The sequence below is a fragment of the Rana temporaria genome, chromosome 1 (assembly GCF_905171775.1).
Source record: "Rana temporaria chromosome 1, aRanTem1.1, whole genome shotgun sequence".
NCBI lineage: Eukaryota > Metazoa > Chordata > Amphibia > Anura > Ranidae > Rana > Rana temporaria.
The window spans coordinates 411,477,830-411,503,387 of NC_053489.1; the positions used below are offsets into that span (position 1 = coordinate 411,477,830).

Genomic DNA, 25,558 nt, shown 5'->3' on the forward strand with positions numbered 1-25,558 from the left:
AAGCAACATAAATATCTAAAATATAAAGTTCCAAAAACAATCAAGTTTGATGTGCCTTGTTTGGATAATACATATGCTGGAATCAATATAACAAGATGCCCAAGATACTTAGGCTCCATGCACACTGAAGCTGATAAACTGCAGTTTATTGGCGTTTTGGGCTGTTTTTTAAAAACGCAAAAAAACGCAAAATGCTGAAAAACGCTAATAAACGCTATTGCAAAAATGCTAAAAAACGTTGAAAGGCTCCCTGCAAAGCTACTGGCGTGTTTTTATAGCTTTTTTTAGCTTCAGTGTGCATGGAGCCTTAGTGTTTCACTGTTTAACGCCCTATACCCGTTTACATTCAGGCCCTAAGGCACATATGTGCAGAGTGGTTTTCGGTGCATCAAAGACGCAGCAAGTAGGATTTGTTTTTTAACATACTGCACCTAAAATGCACGTAAAATTCAGAAGTGTGAACAGGGTCTTAGTGCAAATTGTAGTACAGTACTATCAGAATAGAAAAGTGCATACTGACATAATACAGCTTTTTACTCCAGCAATCTGCATAAAAAAACAGAACACATCCATCTTGCTTAGGAAACCCTGTGTGAACCTCTGGAAGAGATTTGTTTGCCAGAGTGATCACAGTAATTAATTCCAGAATTTGCAAATGATAGTCAGTATAGAAATTGCAAAGCTGTTACATTCCGAACAGTGAAGATTGAATTACAGGAGACTCCAATGGTCTAGAACAGTGATCTCCAAACTGCGGCCCGAGGGCCGGATGCGGCCCTTTGCTTGCCTTTATCCGGCCCTTGGGGCAGTATGCCTCCCACTGATACGAGACACTATTCTGACATCTGACACCGACAGTGGAGATCTATTTCTCCCACCGACACCACTAATGGGCCACTATTCCCCCCTATGATACAAACGATGGGACACTATTTCTCCCCCTAATACCAGATGTTTAGTCCCATTGATGCCAAGAAAATTTCAACCCCCGCTGGCCAAAGTCCGGCCCTCCAAGGGTCTGAAGGACAATAAACCGGCCCTTTGTTTAGAATGTTTGGAGACCCCTGGTCTAGAATATGTTTACACCTGCGGTTGGAAGGGAGGTAAAAACACACGGTTGAGGGGGGAGGGGGCGAGCAGGAGTGTCAGCCCACTAACACACAGCTCCTTTCTCTATCTGCAAAGTAGATAGCGTCCTGACCCTCCTGCTCACCCCCTCAAGAGGCTTTCTCCACACCAGGGAGAAAGTGTCGCATTACTGTGTGTAGTTACAATCAGAAGAACAGGAAGTGAGGATTTCTCAGAAGAAATAAGGACATTTAAAAGCAAAATGGAAGGATGAGGTAAGTGAAGGGGGACTGCACTAAGGTAAATTAAGCTATTTAGGGGGAAAAAAATACCTTTACAACCCTTTTATGGGGGTGTGCTACATATATAAAAAGTTAAATAGTAAAAGACCAATTTTAAAATGAATAAAATGTTAAAAAGTACCCTGAACCATTAGGCCCCGTACACACGACCGAGTTTCTCGGCAGAATTCAGCCAGAAACTCGGTTCAGAGCTGAATTCTGCCGAGAAACCCGGCCGTGTGTACACTTTCGGCCGAGGAAGCCGACGAGGAGCTCCTTGGCGGCTCCAGGACTGAACTCGCCGAGGAACTCGATGTGTTTGGCACGTCGAGTTCCTCGGCCGTGTGTACGGGGCCTAAGTCTGAGGCCCCGTACACACGACCAGTTTCCTCGGCAGAATTCAGCTTCCGACCGAGTTTCTGGCTGAATTCTGCCGAGGAAACTGGTCGTGTGTACACTTTCGGCCGAGGAAGCCGACGAGGAGCTCGACGAGGAAATAGAGAACATGTTCTCTATTTCCTCGTTGTTCTATGGGAGCTCTCGGCCCGCTGAGCTCCTCGGCGGCTTCAGGGCTGAACTGGCCGAGGAACTCGATGTGTTTGGCACGTCGAGTTCCTCGGCCGTGTGTACGGGGCCTTACTTTTAGCAGAAGCTGCTGTTCACCAATTCTACTTTATAAAGTTCATTCCAGAAACCCATCCCATTGTCATCAAATAACGTATTCCAAATATTGGGTATATATTCAAGATGGATTGGTTTTGTGTTTATAATGATGATTTCCAGCAAATAAAAAGCTTTTATTAATGCACTGTGGTTGTGTGATTTGTGTGTTTTTTAATTGGTTCCTGTTATGTTGTGATGTAAGGCAACATCCTTAACCATTTACTCAGCTGGTAATTTATTTAGTTCAGCATGTTTCATTGCACAACCTTCATTTAAGGCATAGATATATTTTCAGTTTAAATCAGCTAAATACATTCCAGGTGCTTAAAAAAATTGTCATACAGTCCATTTCTTTTAAAAAAAAAACTAGCACGGCCTGAGTAGGGAAGCCTGTTCAATGCCAGCATACTGTATAAAAGGGTCTGTGTTGAAGCAGTGGTCTTTCTGCAGAGTTCAACCAAGCCCCCTGTTTACTCTGAACTAGAGTTCTCCATGCAGGGGAACACAACAAAAGGTATTCTGGATAGAACTGTAAGGCTGGGTTCACACTACTACACTACTTTCATCCTACTTTGCTCTGCTACATTGGTCCTACATTTATCCTACATTGGTCCTACATCCATCCTACTTTCATGAACAGGATACTACTTTGGTCCGACTTCAATGATATTCAATGGGCCTGAAGTAGGATCAATGTAGGACCAAAAGTAGTACAGGGAGCATTTTCAAAGTCGGACCGACTTGTGTAGGACGCTACAAGACGCTCTCATAGGGAAACATTGAACACAGAGCAAAGTAGGATGAAAGTAGTGTAGTAGTGTGAACCCAGCCTAAAGCCTCGTACACACGACCGGTTTTCCCGGCAGGAAAACTGCAAAGAGAGCTTTTGGCCGGGAATCCCGGCCGTGTGTTTGCTCGATAGCAGTTTTCCCGTCAGTTAAACAGACGGGAATCCAGACGGTAATCCAGAGGGGAAAATAGAGAACCCTGCTCTCTATTTTCTTGTCGGGTTTCCCTGCAGAGTGTTTCTTGCCGAGAAAACCAGTCATCTATATGGGTGAAAAACCGTGCATGCTCGATAACACTTAGATGCATACAAGGTTAGTGTGGGGTGTAGCAAGATGGCGGCGACGGTATCGAATGTGACAAGACACCGGCTCGTCGTAGTTGATGAAGTCACCGCCTTCTTGCCATTCAAAAGAACGTGTATACACGGCTTTTCAGATCAAGTCTGCCAGGAATCCCTTCGGGAATACTGATTTTTTTCCCAGCGGGATTCCTGGTCCTGTGTACAGGGCTTAAATAATAGGCATTTCGTGGCATCTGCTCTTAGGCACGACTTACTAACTGATAATCTGGAATGCGTTTTATCTAAAGCCAGTTACTTATATAGCACCATCAATTTACATACTGTATATATTGTACAGTTGTGGCCAAAAGTTTTGAGAATGACACAAATATTAGTTTTCACAAAGTTTGCTGCTAAACTGCTTTTAGATCTTTGTTTCAGTTTTTTCTGTGATGTAGTGAAATATAATTATACGCACTTCATACGTTTCATAGGCTTTTATCGACAATTACATGACATTTATGCAAAGAGTCAGTATTTGCAGTGTTGGCCCTTCTTTTTCAGGACCTCTGCAAACTGGGCATGCTCTCACTTAGTTATCACTTTTGCCTTATGGCACGGTGCTCCATCGTGCTGGAAAATGCATTGTTCTTCACCAAACTGTTGTTGGATTGTTGGAAGAAGTTGCTGTTGGAGGGTGTTTTGGTACCATTCTTTATTCATGGCTGTGTTTTTGGGCAAAATTGTGAGTGAGCCCACTCCTTTGGATGAGAAGCAACCCCACACAGGACTGATGGTAGCGCTCACCTTTTCTTCTCTGGACAAGCCTTTTTCCTGATGCCCCAAACAATCGGAAAGAGGCTTCATCGGAGAATATGACTTTGCCTCAGTCCTCAGCAGTCCATTCACCATATTTTCTGCAGAAGATCAATCTGTCACTGATGTTTTTTTTTGGAGAGAAGTGGCTTCTTTGCTGCCCTTCTTGACACCAGGCCATCTTCCAAAAGTCTTCGCCTCACTGTGCGTGCAGATGCGCTCACACATGCCTGCTGCCATTCCTGAGCAAGCTCTGCACTGGTGGCACTCCGATCCCGCAGCTGAATCCTCTTTAGGAGACGGCCCTGGCGCTTGCTGGACTTTCTTGGGCACCCTGAAGCCTTCTTCACAAATGCAGTGGGAATGTTTTTTATGGGATTAAGTTAATTTTCATGGCACAGAGGAACTTTGCAATTAATTGCAATTCGTCTGATCACTCTTCATAACATTTTGGAGTATATGCAATTTCCCATCTCAAAAACTGAGGCAGCAGACTTTATGAAAATTAGTATTTGTGTCATTCTCGAAACTTTTGGCCACGGCTGTACATCCACATCAGCCCCTACCCTCGAGGAGCTTACAATCTAAGGTCCCTAACTCACATTCATACATACACAAACTAGGGCCAGGTTGGTATTCTTCCTTATCCTTTAGCAGACAAATACTCTCTACGTAGATTAAAGTTCCATCTTGATTTAATTCACAATCACAAAATAGTATAGCCAGGGGCGGATTGACAACTCATGGGGCCCCCGGGCAATAGGAAATTATGGGGCCCCCAGGCAATAGGAGATTATGGGCCCCCCAGGCAATGGGGCCACACAGTATACACACACATACAATATTCATACACAGTATACACACACAGACACACAATATACACACACACAGTATACACACACAGTACACATACACACAGAATACACATACACACACGGAAAAGGTACTGGCGAGGCGGGGCAGCTATAATCTTGGGATTTTTAAAAAAACACAGCTTTTTACATACTGGTTTGACTGAGGCTAGCAACCCAGATGGGGCCCCCTAGTGGCATAGGGCCCCACTGCCCGAGTGCCCCGAATGATCAGTCCGTCCCTGAGTATAGTTTTTACCTTTCAAAAACCTGGACATAAGTATTTAAAATGAGAAAATGTCTAGTAAATACCTTGAATGGTCTGAATAGTAAGTACAGCTCCCGGGGTTTAATATCTAAAGGTAATCCACTAACAAACAGCGTCCTCACCTAAAACAGAAAAACAGAAAAACTTAATAAAGCAATTTTTATAACTGATCATTGTTTAGAATTAGCACCATTGATCTTAGAGAGCATAACAATCCAATTATGTACCTAGACTAAACAAAGGAAAAAACATGTTGAAGTATATCAACATTTTGCAAATAGAAGTTTTGCTGTTTGCTGCATTTTTATTCTTCGGCATGACAATTAAATTTGTATTAATTTCCTTTTTAATGAGTGTGTTTATATAGACTAGTACAATTTGGTTCTAATCACATCTACTGGCAGTGTTAGATCATGGAGAACTAGCTATCCTGCTTAAAGTCTTAAAAGAATTCTGGATATAAATGTCTGTGTTGGCAAATGTAGGTAATCAGTTTTCCCCTTCATTTTAAGGACAAACATGGGATAGGCTGATAGAGGAAACAAAGCAAATTCTTCTTTCCACGCTGTCAATCAGGACGTCTTAGGTACTAAGGTAAAAAAACATCTGTCCAGCTATAAAATACTTCTGGAAATAGTAAAAAGCAAATGCTTTGCAAATTCTTTTTTTATAGTGAAGTCTACTCTTTCTAACCAGGATACATTGTATCTGAGATAGACACATTATTATCAAAAGCAAAAGGGTTTTTACTATTTCACAAGAAAAAATTTAATTTTGATTAATTCATAAAATCGAATTTTATGAATTTTTTGTGTCTACACAGAATAAGATAAATCAAAATAACAGGTACGTACTTAATTGGAACTGACCCCATCAAGAATAGACAAAAATAAGTTATATTAGCAAATCAGAGGAACAAATGCATACTCTCCCTAGTTCCCCTAAAAGTAGACACACAGGGGGGGCATTTACTAAAACTGGAGCCCCCACAATCAGAAGCTGAACTGAATTACAGGTTTTGACAAGTGAAACATTTTAGGTGTATTTGCTGAAAGTACAATGAAGAAATACATAGGGGTTGATTTAATAAAACTGGAGAGTACAAAATCTGGTGCTACATGGTAGCCAATCAGCTTCTAACTTCAGCTTTTTTAATTAAGCTTTAACCAAAAAAAAAACTGAAAGCTGACTGGATTCCGTGCACAGCTGCACCAGATTTTGCACTCTCCAGCTTTAGTAAATCCCCCCTACTGTGTTGATTTTTAGGAGACTAGAAATCTTACTGAATGGGGTAAAGCTCTGTTGATTACCACCATCTAAACATGTGCAAGCAAAAATACTATCTTTTTTTTTAATTTCCCTTTATTATTCTTTGCAAAGTGAAATGTCACCACATTCTGTAGCCTCTGGAGAATATCCCATTGCAAAGTAAACAGCCTATTTGCCTTTAGTAAAACAAATCTATGGTCTTTTGGCTTGCAGAGTGAAGACATTTTGTAAAGCTAGGAAAGCATCAAGTATCATCACAGTCTGGCAGATAAAAGTTACAGGGGTTTTAAACAGGGCCGTCTTTAACCACTTGCCGTCGCCGCACCGTCAAAATACGTCCACAAGGTGGCTCTGCTGGGCGAGAGCACGTAATATGACGTCCTCTCTCCCAGCCGCCACTAGGGGCGCGCGCGCGCGCCCCCCGCTCGCCCCCGACTCCTGTGCGTGTGCCTGGCGGGCGCGATCGCCGCCGGGCACACGCGATCGCTCGGTACAGAGCGGAGACCGGGAGCTGTGTGTGTAAACACACAGCTCCCGGTCCTGTCAGCAGGGGAAATGCTGATCTTCGGTTCATACAATGTATGAACCGAGGATCAGTGTTTCCCCTAGTGAGGCCACCCCCCCCCCCCACAGTAAGAACACACCCAGGCATACTTAACCCCTTCCCCGCCCCCTAGTGTTAACCCCTTCACTGCCAGTGGCATTTTTATAGTAATCCAATGCATTTTTATAGCAATGATCGCTATAAAAATGCCAATGGTCCCAAAAATGTGTCAAAAGTGTCCGAAGTGTCCGCCATAATGTCGCAGTACTGAAAAAAAAAATCGCTGATCGCCGCCATTACTAGTAAAAAAAATATAATAAAAATGACATAAAACTACCCCCTATTTTGTAAACACTATAACTTTTGTGCAAACCAATCAATAAACGCTTATTGCGATTTTTTTTTACGAAAAATATGTAGAAGAAAACGTATCGGCCTAAACTGAGGAAAAAAATGTTTTTTTATATATTTTTGGGGGATATTTATTATAGCAAAATGTAAAAAATATTCATTTTTTTCAAAATTGTCGCTCTATTTTTGTTTATAGCGCAAAAACTAAAAACCGCAGAGGTGATCAAATACCACCAAAAGAAAGCTCAATTTGTGGGAAAAAAAGGACGCCAATTTTGTTTGGGAGCCACGTCGCACGACCGCGCAATTGTCTGTTAAAGCGACAGAGTCCCGAATCGCAAAAAGTACTCTGGTCTTTGGGCAGCAATATGGTCCGGGGGGTAAGTGGTTAAGGAAGGGCAAAAGGGGAAGCTGCCCTGGGCCCTGTCATCGTAGTAGGGCCCAAAGCTGCTGCCTCATACTTGCCAACTATCCCAGTTTAAATTCCCTTGTCCTGTGCTATGTCCCGATATCTCAGTGTAAAGTGCTGCTACTAATGCTGCCCAGCTCAGCCCTATTGTTGTGTACAGATGACTCATCTGCAGACCCTGTGTTTACATGTAAATAACTGTCATTCATATGCAAATAACGAGAGCATTAATATGTAAATAGTGGCAGTCGGTGGCATAGATATTTAAATAAAGGCGGCATTCATATATATATCGTGCCCCTCTGCAGTGAGGAGATGATGTGCTGTAACCTCTAGCAACCAATCAGTGAGCAGTATTACTGTACAGTAATCTCTAGCAACCAATCAACAAGCAGAAATCATGTGCTGTAACCTCTAGCAACTAATCAGTGAGCCGTAATGTGTGCTGTAACCTCTAGCAACAAGTCAGTAAGTGGTAATGATATGCTGTAGCGCTAATGTGCGTATTACTAAGATGCACTGAAACCAGTGCAAATGATACAAAGAAGAATTAGTGACAAACAGTGGTCAAACTGTGAACCTCAAATTGTAGACATAAAAGCACGTGATCATCGAGACAAAACGTTGGGAGGCGACGTTCTGACGTCACCGCATCAAGTGATCACACCCAAGAAAAAAAAACGGGCTGTTTGTTTGAGGAGCCGGCTGGCTCGTGTTTCTTTGATGCTTTTGTGTCTACAATTTGATGTTAATACACATCTTTTTTTATATCATTCATTAAATCTTGAGGATCTTACGCTATGCGAGTTCTTTATTTCTTTAAATCCTGCATGGGTACACTGTTGGAGGCAATCTAATATTGTGACCGTCCCTCTCTGGAGATACGCTTCAAGGACACCATCAGTATTTGCTGTCTATGATCTCCTGTAATTAAGAGATCATAGAGTTCCGGTAAGAGGCAGTGTGTGATTGTGGTGGAGGTGCTTTTATCATCACTCTTTCCAGGAAGTTGGGGAATATTTACACTTGGGAGATCATTGAATACGATCATCTGTTTATGTTTTGGACTTTATGGTGGATTATGGTTAACCCATAATTGTTCACAAGACCTATTCATTTAGGTTCACGGTTTGACCACTGTTTGTCACTAATTCTTCTTTGTATCATTTGCGCTGGTTTCAGTGCATCTTAGTATTACGCACATTAGCGCAACTTTTTTCTTTGTATATCCTGTTTGATGTTGTATAAAATTTTTTAGTTGCGGCTTTTCACATATGCTAATTTAGAATAAGCGCAGTATCTTTTTTCCATTAATGATATGCTGTAACCTCTAGCAACCAATTTTAATCACTGCCTGATCTGATACAGTAAACTGATTTTAAGTCTTGCTGATATTTATTGTATGTCTCAGAGCATGTGGAGAGATAAATTGCATGGGAGGGGGGGACCCCAAGAAAATTTTTGCTCAGGGTCCAATCAATATTAAAGATGGTCCTGGTTGTAAAGGTGCATGTTTTTTCACCTTAATGCATCCTAACATTATCTTTCACACAATAACAAAAAATTGGGCTAACTTTACTCTTGTCTTATTCTTTAATTTAAAAAAAAAAAATCCCCAAAAAAAGGGCGCTTGTAAGACCGCTGTGCAAAATACGATGTGACAGAAAGTATTGCAATGACCGCCATTTTATTCTCTGGGTGTTAGAAAACAATGTATAATGTTTGGGGGTTCTAAGTAATTTTCTAGCAAAATAAATAGTTTTTAACTTCTGACTTTTAAAGTCTAAAAAACAGGCTTGGTCCTTAAGTGGTTTTAATTAACCTAGTGAGAGCATACTTTAGTTATTTTAAAAGTAGCAACATTTACTGGCACAGGCTAATGGAATAAACAGTACATTCATTCATATCGAGTGACTCTACATAGTTTTTTTGTAAATATACTGTATAAGAGGTGTATAAAGATTTATATTGGGACAGAATATCTTCCCTACATTCCACTTCATACATTAATAACATGGTGCATATGAAGGCAACACTCCCTCATACAGAAGATAAGGGTCCATTCAGTTGCAGTGTGGGAGACATGACCTGAAATAGTTTTCTTGAGCAGAGAACATAAAAAGAGACCCTTTTATGAAGTATGATTAGACTTTCCTACAAGAGAAATATCACTTTAAATAAATAGACGACTTTGTCTGGAAGGTCATGTATGGGTTTCAATAGCTCTACAGGATCAGGTGCATTCTTATCTACCATCTACTCCCCCTAAAAACTAACAAAACGCTCCAACAATGAATGGCAGTTTTAAAGACTACAAAACACAACAGATATCTCAGGGAATGTTTCTAAATCTTTAAATCCTTCTGTGTAATGATTAACTTTTATGGCGGCTACTCCTAACATGAAGATGAAAGGAAAGAATAGGGAGCATATGGAGAGAAATGAGCGATTTTGGCAAGGAAACAAACGGTTGGCGATTTGGCACAGCGGCAAACTTTTCCTTCTTAAACCTTAAAGCCTACTTAAAAAACAAATGGAAGTTTACCTGAAGTAAAATACCTTAAAATCAAAAATCATGTGGAGTAGGAAAGAGCTCTAAAGTAAAACAACTTTCCGAAAATAAGCCCAACTCCAGGAAACTGAACAATGATCCCTTGCAGAGGGGCTGCACCTGCGCTGCAAGGGTTAATAGCTTAATTAGGTCTAGGAGAGTTGTTAAAGTAGATTTACTTACCTGATTCTCATCTCCTCTGTGCTGCTGGACTGTCCCTGCAGCATCTTCTTCCCTATGCTCTAGTGGTCTAAGGTCTTCCACTGGATGTGCGTGATGATGCCGAGGAACAGTCCACCACTTGTTTGGGGGAGCACCATCAGCTGGGGGGAGCGGAGGATCATGTAAGTTTTAGGGCTCCTCCTCTCCCCTTGACTACACAAGTAGTTAACCCTACTAAAAAGTGATCATGTTCAAATATCCCAGAGTTGGGTTTTAAAGTTGAACTACACAGCATTTGAGCACCACAAACCAAATTTTTAATGTTCAAAGAAAACCCATCCATCCATGTCTCCATTTTTTATTGTGCTGGGAAATCACTTCGAAAAACACCCCTCTAACATTTCTGGCCATGGCCATCTTGAGTAAGGGAAGATCATTCTTGTAGCATTTACTTCCTGGAATCCATCTGCTCCACATGCAGGAGGGTGTGCTTAGCTGAAAAAATCCCTCCTCCTCTCCTGAAGACTACTGGGATGTATGACATAATTGGCTTAGACCTGGAAACCAGGAAGTAACTAAAGAAATATACCATATTTGCCGGCATATAAGACGACGGGGCGTATAAGGCGACCCCCTAATTTTTCAGCTAAAATGTTGGTTTTGGAATATACTCGACCCCTCACTGTGCCGTTATATATGCCTCACTGTGCCATTATACATGCCTCACTGTGCCATTATACATGCCTCACTGTGCCATTATTACATGCCTCACTGTGCCATTATTACATGCCTCACTGTGCCATTATTACATGCCCCACTGTGCAATTGCCAACCTCACTGTACCATTCCATTCCCTGCCTCGACGATCTCCCTACCTTCTCCTGTTTGCAGAGTATGTCAGACGGCGGCCATCCATTATTTAAAAGCCGCGCCTCCTCCTCAGGCTGTTCCGTGATAGGCGGAACACAAATTTTCCCAGCAGAGCCTCTGTTCAGTGTTCCGCCTGTCCTCTCGTCCAAGGCTGAGCCCGAGGATGAGAAGACATCCGTGATAGGCGGAACACTGAACAGAGGCTCTCCTGGAAAAATTTGTGTTCCGCCTATCACGGAAAAGTCTGAGGAGGAGGAGCAGCTTTTGAATAATAGATGGCCGCCGTCTGACAGACAGGTACCGGCGTGCAAGACTACCCCTGACTTTTGGGGCATTATTTTACATGCAAATGGTCGTCTGAGGCCTCATACACACGACCGAGGAACTCGTCGTAAATGAAACATCGTTTTCCTTGATGAGTTCCTTGTCAGGCTTGTGGAGAAACTTGACAAGCTTTCTTTGCGTACACACTGTCAAGACCAAATCTTCTCGTTCTCAAACGCGGTGACGTACAACACATACGACGACAGGGGAAGTTCGATTCCACTGGCACAAGCCTTGGGGCTGCTTTTGCTAATCTCATGTTACTGCGTGTTAAGTAAAAGTTTGGTAAGAGACGATTTGCACTTTTCAGTCTGTTACAGCGTGACAAATGTGTTATCTCCATTACAAACGCTACTTTTACCGAAGGTGCGCTCCCGTCTCATACTTTATTCTGAGCATGCGCAGGTTTCTAAGCATACACACAAACGTGTTTCTTGTCGAAAACCAGCCCGACGAGGAACACGACGAGGAAATTGAGACTCCCGTTGAGGAAAAAGAGAACTTGTTCTCTTTTTTTCTCCTCGAGTTCCCCGACAGTTTTCTCGATGAAAAACATACACACGACCGTTTTCCTCGTCAAAAACCAAGTTTCTTGATGGATTCTGTCGAAGAAAACGGTTGTGTGTACGAGGCCTGATACGCCGGAAAATACAGTATATAAAATAAAAAGAAAATACTTTTCTAAATGTTCTTATTTATTTACTAATGCTAGCAGCATAAGGATTAACAAATAGTCAATGTTGATTGACAGTGTTACGTTCTGCGTTAAAGTGGAACCAAGCTCATTGATTTAATTGTTTCCCCAAACAGTTACATTCAAGGCATATTGATAGCTGTAACAGTTGCTTGCACTCTCAAACAAACTGTCAACTCACCAAATGGTTGGTGTCATAACTGATCACATGTGCAGCATCATGGCAGCTCCAAATCAAACAGAGGTTAGTATGGCAACTTCCCTGGCTCTAAATAATAGGGGGGGGGGGGTTACAACTTAGTTCCATAGTTCCACTTAAGCTCCAGAATGTTTTTCCCCCTTCATGACCAGGGCATTTTTTGCTATTCTGCATTGCACTACTTTAACTGTTGTGGTCATGCAGCACTGTACCCAAATTTTAATTTATATTATTTTCTCACAAAAATTGAGCTTTCTTTTAGTGGTATTTGATCACTACTGTTTTTAAAACATATCCAATTAATCAATCTAATTTCTTTATAGATTTGGGCCAAAAGCTACATTTCTACATGGTAAGAAACATTCCCAATAAGTGTATATTGACTGGTTTGTGTGGAGGTTCTAGTGTGTACAAAGTGTGACATCCCTGCTTTGAAGAGAGAAAATACAGCCACATTGCTGCTCTGTGTACAGAGCCCTGTGTTGTTAGTAAACACAGGGCTCTGTACTGTGATTCACCAAGCCGATCAGCAGGTCAGATCATTAGCCAGAACCGACTTGTGATGTAGCGAATCAAAGCACAGATGGGGCGGCGGGTGTGCGCACACCCTCTACCTGGACATGCTGGATCATGTACATGTATGTGATCAGGCGCAGCGGGGCCGCCCTACCGCCCTAAAAAGGTTATTAAAGTGTATTAAAGTGTATGTCTAGAAAAAAACTGTGTGCCTCTTAGGGTGACCAATTGCCAGGGGGCACAGAGATTGTGGATTTCCTACCTTTCAAGCCCATGGCCAGACAAGGTAGACCCATTCTAATCAGAAAGCGCTGGGCCCCCTCCAGTCTTCCCGGGGTAATTATTCCGGTGTCCCTCATCCCATGGACGCCCCACTTCCTGTTATACTAGCCTTCAGATCCCCCTCATACCAACAAGGACATGATACAGCCAGCCATTCCTGCCAAAAGGTCAGAATACTGGCGCATCACCCCTACTAAACACTGTTAAGAACAGATACTACATTGATCTTAGCCATAACAGTTATGAAAGATACAGGTGTCTCAAGTCTTGCACAGATGTAAAAGCTCCTACTGGAATCGTTTACTCTTAGGCCCCAGAGATTACAACTTGAAGCCTGTAGCTCTAAAACGCTCAACAAAGCAAATCCCATTCATTTCAATGGCCCCTGTTAACATCTGAGCGTTTTGTCGCCTGAAGCAAAATGCATGTTGTTCATAAAAGTACACAAGCTTCTTTTTTAGCAGATTACAAGCATTTTTGGCCCCATAGACTTTAATCGAAACGTTTCTGCTCAAACAGCAGCTCTTCACCCCAAGAGTGAGTGAGTGAAAAACGTATATAGCGCAACACATGCAAACTGAATCGCCTCTCCCTCTCATCCACCTAGTGCTTTCTATTGGCTAAACAAAAATGCCTGAAGTTGTAAAACACTTGTAATATGCTTCTAAAATGCTTGTAATACACTTCTAAAAACGCGCAAACAAAAATGCCAGCAAATCGATACGCTCAGGTGTGAATGCAATCATGGATGTTTAGGAACATATATAGGCAATAAGTGGGGCAGTCTACATGCAAAAGTAGCCTGCTGTTGAACACCCTCTCTTTCACACTAACACCCACTCATCAAGGCATTTTGATATTTGCATACCCCCCCCCCCCCCCCCCAAGAGCGAGCCCACTGCTTACATCAGGGCAGCTTGCTCTTAAAGTGGTTCTAAAGACAGAAGTTTTTTTTTATCTTAATGCTATCTATGCATTAGGAGAAAACACCTTCCATGTGCAGCAGCCCTTCTCAGCCCCCCTAATACTTACCTGAGCCCCATCTTGATCCAACGATGTTGCTGCCTCGGCTGAGACACAGCAGCAAGCACCATTGGCTCCTGCTGTTGTCAATCAAAGTCAGTGAGCCATGCACAGCGGCACCAGATTTTGCACTCTCCGGTCTTACTAAATCAACACCTATGTATTCCTCCATTGTACTTTGAGCAAATACACCTGAAATGTTTCACCTGTGAAAACCTGTAATTCAGTTTAGCTAGATGTAATAGTCAGGAAGATGTCTTCCTAATTTCTTGGTTTCGTTTTGTACCATTCTGTGTTACCTCTGGTTTCAGCCTACACATTGGACAAACAAGCACCATTCAATCACGACTGATTGAAAAAGAACTACAGATCTTTGGCAAGTAATACAAGTCACATAATGTATTGTATATTCCAACTGCCTATTTAGCTGTCTGTTTTGCTGTAGGTTTACATAAAAGCCCTTATAAAGTCAAAAGGCTCAGTGGTACCAATCCTATGTTTTTAGGATTAAATCATAGTCATAATTATTACTTTATTCTTGGCTTGTACGTACCTACACTGTATATATTGCAAATAAATATCTCATAATATTCAATAAACGTCATATAATCCAAAAAATCCAATAACTTTTCGGGGCAATCATACTATCCGGCTTCACTTTAATTTTCCCCACAGGCCTGTAAGAACAATGAAGCCCAGCTGTGCCAAAGCCATAAAACTCTTATATTTAATGCATGACTAATTCCATGCCAATATTCAGCTAGTCCTGCCCAGAGGAGTTCTGCCCGTATCTGTCACATGACGGCCATCAAGATCAATGTATTAAGCTGTTTTTGATTACAGCGGAACAAAAAAAAAAGCCACAGTCATTCTAGACAACCAAACCAATTATTTCAGTTACATGAATACAGCGTATTTGAAGTTTTCCCCATTTTTACTAAATGCGTAAACTACAAAATCTGTGTCTACGTGTTCAATTAGTGGCCAGTAGCACAAGCACATGTCTTTAAAGCCTGAGTTTAGTAACAAAATAAAAAAAAAAAACAGTACAATGAGCATTTTTTATATGTCCCTTGTGCTGCTGGCTGCTGCTTTAGTTTACATTTTCCAACATTCTGATCCCTCCTCTACCCCCGCAGCAGTAATATTTCAATGCGGGATTAAAGGGGTTGTATACCCTTTTCCTGACGCATTCATGGCAGCACACACTGGGTTGTGACTCCGCCCCCACAACCTGACAGGATTGGTTAGCTATAAATTCGAAGAGGAGACACCCGGCATCATTCTCTTTTTTTATCCTCACCTGACAGGACGTGGACGTACAGCTTGCCTCCTACCGCTATCGCCCCAGCAGGTTCAGCCTCTCCTGTTTGGAAGTCCCCCCTGTACAGTCTCTAATAGAGCTATATGGGGGGATCCCCGCTCTGGTGGTCTCAGGGGCTAAATCCCGGCAAAATTTTCTGGCATCCACAGGCTCTAAATGAGCTTAGAACTCTGGCAGTGGGTCTCCCTCTTTTTCCAGGTATTTGGCTAGCTGCCTTCTGTATGCCTTTTTTTCCACTATTTATATGCCTTGTTTGATGCCTTTATACATATATATATGTGCCTATCTGCTGTGCCTGTTAGTATATATATATGTAGGTGCCTGTTAACTGTGCCTGTTAACTTTTCTGGGAAGTTCCTACCTTTTTTTTTTCTCCTCAGGCTTGCTGGGCTGTGTTGTCCCATGCTTCCCCTCCACCACGCGCTCCCCGTCTGCTCTGCGCATGCGCGCAGCACTCTGATGATGCGGCAGCCTCCCTCGCCCTCATCCAAAATGGCGTCGGGACACGCGCGGCGCTACTGCGCATGCGCGATGACGTCATCAGCGCCGCGACGGCGGCGCCGAATTTAAAAAATGTCATTTTTTTGATTTTTCCTTTTCCCAGCTGCTGCTCTGCCGTTTTTCCTGGAATTTTTTCCTGCAAGGTACCTAGCTCTTCTCCTCTGCCAGGCTCACCTCATTTTATATTTTTTCACCTCTTTTAACCATTTCTTTGCTTCTCCAGCTCCCATATCTGCTGCTGTCTTCTCCATGGAGCCCACTGCCCTAGCAGACCACTACCAACAAACGAGGTATGGAGGCCATCATTTGACGGGTAAGTACTGAAGAGAAAAAAGAGAGCCGGCCACTGAACACTGCCTTTGTTTTTGCAGTCCCACCAGGCCTAGAGACGCAAGCCCACGGCGCAGGGAGAGATCCAGGCATGTATCAAGCAGAAGGTCTCACAAGAGTCTGTCAAGATCATCCTCCCGTTACCACCGATCAAGGCATAGCCGATCACGCCACAGCCGTTCCCGTCGCAGCCGGTCCCACCGCAGACGGTCTCCCTCATTGCACCGTGAACATTATCATGCCCGTCCTGCAGCAAACGCCTGCTGGGTATGCGGTGCTACTGCAATGCCAGGGAAGCTAGCCTGTCACTCTTGCTTTAATGAAGCAACGAAGGAAAGGGAGATGGATGTTAGAGCCTCTTCTGACCGTCCAAGAGAGCCGGCACAAGAAGCAGCCTGGGCCGTGGCCGCTCTAGCCTGCGATGACCCCACTCCGGGAACCTCTTCGGCCTTTAGTCCGTATGCCCAGCTACCAGGAACCCTTCCCGATCCTGAGGAACAGGAGATGATATCAGGGTTTGATTTTAGCTTGGTCGAACCCTTTGCACGCTCGGGTAAGGAGGCCATTGGCTGGGAAGAACCTGTGGCGGATCCCCCGAAGGTGGGGAAATACTTCCCAGAATTAAGAAGGGACCCCGAACTGTTCCCCTTCATTGAGGAATTGGAGGACCTCATCAAAGACGAGTGGGAAAAACCAGACAAGCGGCCTGGTCTGTCCAATAAACTAGCTAAGTTATACCCGCTGAAGGAGTCTAAAGTTTCCCCCCTCATCAACGCCCCCATCATTGATTCATCCCTAATGCGGCTCGCCAGGCATGTCACGCTGCCTATAGAAGACGCGGTCTCGTTCCGAGATGTCCTTGACCGCAAAATTGATTTGGAGCTAAAGAAGGCATACTCTACGGCAGGGGGAGCATGCAGACCAGCCATTACCATGGCAGCTGTCGCCAGAGCCATTTCAACATGGGCAGCCAATGCTGAAAAGGCCCTCCTGGAAGGTACCGATCAGGGGGAGGTGATTTCCACTTTACAGGAAATCAGACTGGCTGGCGACTTTGTGGCAGGGGCTTCAGTAGATGCGATTCGCTCCTCGGCTAGATCCATGTTAGCCTCAGTGATGGCCCGCAGAGCCTTATGGTTGAAACCCTGGGTCGCTGACACAACATCGAAGTCAAATTGGTGCAAGATACCATACGATGGCGCAAACCTGTTCGGCGCTAAATTGGACTCGGCGATCTCCAAGGTCACTGGAGGAAAGTCGGGGCTTATTCCATCGGATAGGAGACCCAAGCCTCAGAGGAATCCTACCTTCAGGCGCAATCTGCCTGAGAGATACAGGGAGGCCAGAACCTATCGCCCCGGCAGGGAGTTTAGGAGAGATTGGAGAACCACTCGCCCTCCCTTTACAAGGGTTCAGAAGACCAAGCCCGTCACCGCGGGGGACCAAACAAAGTCCTTTTGAAGCTTTGCCTGCCCACCCAGCTCAGGTGGGCGCCAGGCTCAGGGCTTTTGCACAAGTGTGGTCAGAGCACATAAAGGACCCATGGACTCTCTCTACGATCAGTCAGGGTCACAAGTGGAACTTTATGGGGGCATTGCCTCACACTGTCTTCCAACCCACCAAGATTCCATCTTCTCCGGACAAAAGGAAGCTTCTCGTTCAGTATATTTCAGAGCTGATTCTGAAGGGGGCAGTCATAGAAGTTCCTTCGCACCAAAGGGGCAGGTGATTCTATTCCCCTCTATTTTTGGTCCGAAAGAAGTCAGGGGACCTTCGGCCCGTTCTGGACCTCAAACGTCTCAACAGGAGAATTCAGATAGAAGCTTTCAAAATGGAAAGTCTCCAGTCTATCCTTCTGGCAGTAAATCTAGGGGATTGGATGCTGTCAGTGGATCTTTCCGACGCCTACCTCCATGTGCCAATCCATCCGGCGTTACAGAAGTTTCTACGCTTTTCCATCAGCCAACAGCACGTCCAATTCCGATGCCTACCGTTCGGCATCTCTTCGGCACCCAGAACGTTCACAAAGGTCCTCCTACCTCTCGTAGCTCTCCTCAGGGAAAGGGGACTTCGCGTGCATCACTATCTGGACGACATCCTGCTCTTAGCAGCAAGCCAGGAGACTCTGCTCCTCCAGCGGGAGATCCTGATCTCTACCCTTCAGAATTTCGGCTGGCTGATCAATTGGTGGAAGAGCAGCCTTCAAACCTCACAGGTGATGATATTCCTTGGGGCAGAGTTGGACACCAAACAGAACAGGGTACAGCTGCCCCTGGAGAAGGTGGAACCTCTAGTTCAGAAGGTACGGAATCTACTGTCCTCCAAACTCACGTCAGCCAGAACCTGCCTCAGCGTACTGGGCTCAATGTCCTCAACCATTCCCATGATGCAGTGGTCCCAGTGGAACATGAGAGCCTTCCAGAACTCCTTTCTAAGACAGTGGGACGGAGTTTCAATGCACCAATGCATCAGAATCCCCACTCAAGTGAAGCACGCTCTTGTGTGGTGGACATTTCCTCCCAACCTCAGGAGATCCAGACCTATAGCTCCTCCGAGTCCAGAGATCGTGACCTCAGATGCCAGCGAGAAGGGCTGGGGAGCTCACTACCGGGACCAGACAGCCCAGGGACCGTGGCACTTCCCTGCCCGGGGCACAGTTTCGAACATTTTAGAGCTCCGAGCTGCGTTCCAGGCACTCTTAGCCTTCGCGCCTCTGCTACAAGGGAAGACCGCTTTAATCCGGATGGACAACAGGGTGGCGGTAGCTTATGTCCAGAGACAGGGCGGTACCCGAAGCCACACTCTATTAGAGGAGGTTCACCCCATAATGGAATGGGCACAGGCTCATCTATTAGACCTGAGAGCAGTTTACGTTCCAGCGGCACAGAACACGCTAGCCGACTTCCTGAGCAGGGAACTTCGTTCAAACAACGAGTGGTCTCTGAACCTCCGGGAGTTCTCCATTCTGACGGAGGCATGGGGGACTCCAGAGATCGACCTGGCTGCAACACCAGCGAATGCCAAATGCGTGAAGTTTCTTTCCAGAGTTCCCTTTCCGACAGCAGAAGGGACAGATTGCCTTCTTCATCCATGGGACTTCAATCTGGGGTACATCTTCTCCCCAACTCCCTTGATAGCAAGGTTTCTATCTCGGCTCCGAAGGTCATCAGTCACAGTGATCGCGGTAATACCATTCTGGCCGAGGAGACCGTGGTTCACGACTCTCCTGCAACTCAATACCCGACCTCCTATCATCCTTCCGGTCTCAGCAGACCTCCTTCACCAAGGTCAGCTCCTCCATCCGGCTCCGGACAGACTCCACTTGACAGCCTGGAGGTTGAGAGGGCTAGGCTTAGAGAACAAGGATGTTCCCAGGCAGTTATAGCAACCTTAATGCAGGCCAGGAAGGTCACCACGAACACTGTCTACACCAGAGTCTGGGAAAGATTCGCCCAATTGGCGCAACTCAAAGGTTGGAATCACGTCTCTCCGGATCCTTACCAAATCCTAGAATTTCTGCAAATAGGAATCGACAAAGGTCTGAGCTCAAGCACCCTGAAGGTACAGATCTCCGCTCTGTCTGCCAAAATGGGCACTAGATGGGCCCTGCACCCCTTGATAATTCAGTTCATGAAGGCATGTATTAAAATTAGGCCGCCCAGGAGACCATCCTTTCCGGCTTGGGATCTTTCAGTAGTTCTGGAGGCGTTGTCCAATCCTCCCTTCTTCCCACTCAACTCAATCTCCTTGTGGGACCTGACCCTAAAATTGTCCTTCCTCATTGCCATTGCTTCGGCTAGGAGAGTGTCGGAGTTGCAAGCTCTTATGTCAAAGAAACCATACTTAGTTTTCCTGCCCGACAGGGTGGTACTAAGGCCTTCGGATCGCTTCCTTCCCAAGGTTACTTCAGCCTTCCATTACGGCCAGGACATCGTCTTGCCATGCCTTTCTAACGAAGATGGTGAACCGCATGCCTTGGACATTAAGTCTGCAATTTCTAACTACCTATCAGCCACTATCCACCTTCGGTCAACAGACGCCCTCCTGATTATACCTCACGGAGCCAGACGAGGTCAGGCAGCCTCCTCTCGAACCATCGCCTCTTGGCTAGTTAAGGCCATCGAAAAAGCATATTCCACTCAACAGCTGGAGATCCCAGAAGGCATCAAAGCGCATTCAACTAGGGCAGTGGCTACCTCTTGGGCAGCATATTGTGGAGTCTCTTCAGAGACCATCTGCAGAGCAGCAACCTGGTCTTCCAGGCATACCTTTATCACCCACTACAGAGTGGACGCCGCTCTGTTGGCAACTTCCGAGTTTGGCAGATCTATCTTCAGGGCCAATTCTTCAGCTCTATAGGAAATAAAATACTTTTTCATTGAACCCGCCCGACTAGCGAGTTATTTCCCAGTGTGTGCTGCCATGAATGCGTCAGGAAAACGGAAAATTGTATACTCACCTTTCCGTAATTTTCCTTTCCTGACGCATCTTCATGGCAGCACACAACTGCCCACCCTGTTGTTCAATGATGATGATATTTACGGAGAATGATGCCGGGTGTCTCCTCTTCGAATTTATAGCTAACCAATCCTGTCAGGTTGTGGGGGCGGAGTCACAACCCAGTGTGTGCTGCCATGAAGATGCGTCAGGAAAGGAAAATTACGGAAAGGTGAGTATACAATTTTCCGTTTTTTTTACCTACAGGTAAGCCTGTAATAAAGCTTACCTGTAGGTAAAATGAATATCTCCTAAACCTGTATTTGAATGTAGCCGCTGACATCATGCGCTGTGAAGGCCTGGCTGAAGGTCCGGCAGACGCAAGGAGCACCGTATCTTCGAAACTATACTGTAGGTGACAGGATGCAAAATGAAGGAAAAACGTTCTGGACAGCCGCACTCCAAAAATAAATTGCTTTTATTGAAAAATAAAAAAAACACACAAAAAGCATGCCACAGCAGACGGGGTAAAAAGCTTTTTACCCCGTCTGCTGTGGCATGCTTTTTGTGTTTTTTTTGTGTGTTTTTTTGATTTTACAATAAAAGCAATTTATTTTTGGAGTGCGGCTGTCCAGAACGTTTTTCCTTCATTTTGCATCATTCCATGCATTGCCAGCACCTTTGGCTTTGGATCAGGTGAGGAGACTTTCTGATTAGTATCTTAGAGCGGTGATTCCTCTTTTTCATATAGGTGACAGGAGCCCCAAATGGTCGGGGTAGACTTCAGTGGTGGGGTAAGACTTCAGTGGGGGGGTAAGACTTCAGCTACCTACTAGGCTTTAGCAACTTTCAGAGGTTTGGAAGCATTCGAATTTCCGAACACAGCAATTACGAATAAAACCGAGTCCGAAATAAATTATATCGCAAATAGCGAATGCCGAATGCCTTTGGCATAATTCGTTGTTGCGTTAATGCGGCCTAATTCAACAGCAAGTCGACTTGTTGTGATCCCAACCACACATCCAACAATAACACTCTCTGCTCTGCTCTCTGCTCCTCCCTCACCGTGCTGAGCTCCCTCTTAAAATGGTGTACAGGGGCGGAGGCTATAGCCGCATGTCAAAAACTAAAGTAAAAAACGAGTTTTCGAATCGTTACAAATAACCACAATGTATTTAGAAAAGTACAAATCCATTCGAAGCACGTTAGGCAGCGCCATTGTGAGAGACACGGAAAATTACGAATCAACGAAAAACAGGGTACTCTACCGAAACTACGAATTATAAGTCAACTAAAAATAAGGCTTCCATTAATACAAATCATTCTGATTCAACTAAAAAATGATGCTTGCGAAAATACAAATTAGTCCGAACACGAAAAATCGCATTTAGCAAAATTACGAACGATTACGACTCAACAGGACGGAAAAGAAACTAAACGAAACGAAACAAATTTTTCCGTCGTGCACAAGTCTACTACCTACCCTCCAAATTTGGGGTCTTGAGCTACGACCCTCAAAGCTTGTTCGTTTTTTTTTGGTATTTTTTTATGTTCATGTTTCATGACTCTGCCTCACCTGCCTTCCATGACTGCATGTCCTTGATATATATATCTCAAGGAAAGTGTACATGGAAGGGCTTTACACACACACACAAGAAAAAATCCCAGCACACTTACCCAGTTAGCCAGTAATAAAAAAACAAATTATACTGTCTAATGGCCCCTACACACGATCAGAAAATTATACAAAAAAATATTATATATAATTTTTTTTTCTTGTATAATACCAGATCATACAATTTTCGTTTAATCTGTACAGTTTTCATTGGAAATACCAATACAATACAATCTAAATTTCCAAACTTTAGTAACCTCTTAATTTTCTATATGGAGACTAGCATGCAAAAAAAAAACAGACCATCATTCGTCCGATAATATTATTGTGTGCTTAACAATTACCGTATTTATCGGCGTATACCGCACACTTTTTTGCCCTGAAAATCAGGGCAAAATCGTGGGTGCGTGGTATACGCCGATACCCGCTTTCCCGCGCCGAGTTTGAATACTGCGCCGGCATATACCGAGCGCAGTACACTCATGTATCGTCGGGCAGTCTCGGCTGACGTCCTGGACGTACAGGACGTCAGCGCGAGAGTAGCCGAGCCTGCCCGATGATACACGAGTGTACTGCGCTCGGTATATGTCGGCGCAGTATTCAAACTCGGCGCGGGAAACGAGCGGGGAGGACGCGAGGACGCCGCAGAAGGACGTCGGACCCGACGAAGAGGACACCCGAAGCCGCAGACGGATGCCGGACCCGACGAGGCCGCCGATGGACGCCGCGCAAGACACCAAAACTGTAAGTACAAAAAATCTTTTTTTCCACAGGAATTGGGGCAACTTTAGGGGTGCGCGCTATACCCCGATAAATACGGTATCTGAAAATGGCACTGACTAGAGTTAGTACCGCAGTATAAAAAAAAATGTTATCTGTTTTTAAAGGGGTTGTAAAGGTAAAAAATGTTTCCCTAAATAGCATCCTTTACCTTAGTGCAGTCCTCCTTCACTTACCTCATCCTTAGATTTTGCGTCATGACCCTCCTGCTCGCCCCCTCCCCCCTCAAGAAGCTTTCTCCACACCAGGGAGAAAGCATTGCATTACGGTGTGTAGTTACAGACAGAACAGGAAGTGAGGATTTCTCAGAAGAAATAAGGACATTTAAAAGCAAAATGGAAGGATGAGGTAAGTGAAGGAGGACTGCACTAAGGTATAGGAAGCTATTTAGGGAAAACATTTTTACCTTTACAACCCCTTTAATGCAAATTGTTAGACAGTGGTTTTTTTTTTGCTGGCTAGCTGGTAAGTGTGCTGGGAAATTTTGTATTTCCTCAAAAGTCAAGATCATATGCATTTTCAGTAAAAATGATCCTAATGCTTATTTTGGCAAATATATTCCTACTATTGAGAAACACTGCTGGAGAGTTAAAAGTATTCATAAATTCACATCTGTTATCCTTCTTTTTTGTTATGCATGGTTAAAAAAAAATGTACGTTAATCCTATGGAGCAAGTTGCAATTAGTCGTGCATAAACATCCCTGACAAGTAAAACCTCTGATATATAAACTGGAACAAATATGGAAGCTCTCAGGAATGGAATCTTGTACAATGGAAAGTACCATGTATATACTTCGGGGGACAGTAATGAGAGGGTATGAATGATCCTTCATAGTAGAACCAGTATGACATGTATTTTCTTTATTGTTCATTTTAAGTTGCTGGTATGTACTTAAGTGTAATTTTCCATCAAAATGAAAAAATAAATAAAATAAAAATTCCACCAGAATGATGAAATGGTTTACAGATAACATTGATTATACATCTAGAGCAGAAAATGTACTCTTATCCTCAGCAAAGAAAAAAAAAATCCTTTCTTTGACAGTTTTATTTCACAGAATCTAATAAAGCCAAATTCTTTATGGAAATATTAGCCTCTCCAAGTGTTCCATCACGCAGATTGCAAAACCTGACTGAGGACAGGACAAGCACAAGCTACTCATATCTCTAGTCAATGACCGAGTACAGGGGGATTAAACGAAACTTTTTTCATGTTGGTAATTTAGACCTGTTGGCTTTCAAATGCTATTAAAAAAATGTATAGCCTTTTAGATTATCCTTTAGATAAATGTGTAAAAGAGATTAATATAAGCAATGTTATCATTGTGTGTTAATGTACAAAAAAGAAGATTTCTACTGTATGTATTGTTTTTCAATATATATGTATGCTAGGCTCCTTTCACACTTGTGCAACTTGTCCTGCGATTTGGGGCTGCAAAGTCGCATTACAAGTCGTTCCCCATGATTTCCAATGATAAGCATTCATATATGTGAGTGAGTGATAAACTTGTAAAGCGCAACACATGCGAACTGAATCGCCTCTGGGCGCTGTATCCATTTCATGGGTAAGGAACCCCTTGACCTCAGAAGAGATGGGTTTTAATCCTTCTCCTGAAGGTTAAGTGGTCCGACTCCAGTCGGATGGTGGTTGGTAGTGCATTCCACAGGCGAGGTCCCTGGACTGCAAATCTTCGATCTCCTTTGGACTTGTATCTGGCTTTGGGTATCTGGAGGAGGTTTTGATTGGTGGATCGCAGAATGCGATTGGGGTTATGGGCTTTTATTTTTTCGCATAGATATTGGGGGGCGTTGTCTTGAATACACTTATGTATTAGGCAGAGTGCCTTGAAAGTGATTCTGTCTTTTACTGGCAACCAATGAAGGGATCTCAGTGAAGGTGAGATTGATTCCCATGGTTTTTTTCCGGTCACTAGTCGAGCGGCCGTATTTTGAACGACTTGCAGACAAGTGATTTGGTATTTGGGGAGTCCTAGATAGAGGGCATTTGCGTAGTCAAGTCTGGAATTAATGATTGTTCCCACCACGACTGCAATGTCCTCTTTTGGGATAAAGGGCGTTAGTCTGCGTAGTAGGCGCAGCAGATGGTGGGATCCGCTGACTACTGACCCTATTTGTGCATCCATTGTCATGTAGGTATCGAAAATGAATATATGTGCCACTTCAAGTCGTGCCGACTTCAAAGTAGTCTCTGTACTACTTTGGTCCGTCTTTCATGTGAGTTGAGGTCCATAGACATCAGGTTTACACAGGATTTTCCCGAAATCGTGGCAAAATCGCGCAAGCAAATTTTAAGTCATGGCAGTGTGAAAAGGCTCTCTATAGCCGGCCTAACGGCATCC

At 44.0% G+C, this 25,558-nt stretch overlaps 1 protein-coding gene across 4 annotated transcripts in view; it reads right to left on the reverse strand.

The window, feature by feature from the left end:
- The window catches only part of RBPMS (RNA binding protein, mRNA processing factor), a 279,843-nt gene that overhangs the window by 149,281 nt on the left and 105,004 nt on the right, over window positions 1–25,558 (reverse strand). For all 4 annotated transcript variants that reach the window (XR_005743616.1, XM_040324575.1, XM_040324584.1 and 1 more), the window contains exon 2: window positions 5,061–5,138. Coding sequence is in view for 3 of the 4 variants with exons in the window: in XM_040324575.1 (XP_040180509.1) it covers window positions 5,061–5,138 (78 nt within the window). In the remaining variant the exon portion in view is untranslated. The remainder of the gene's footprint in view (window positions 1–5,060; window positions 5,139–25,558) is intronic.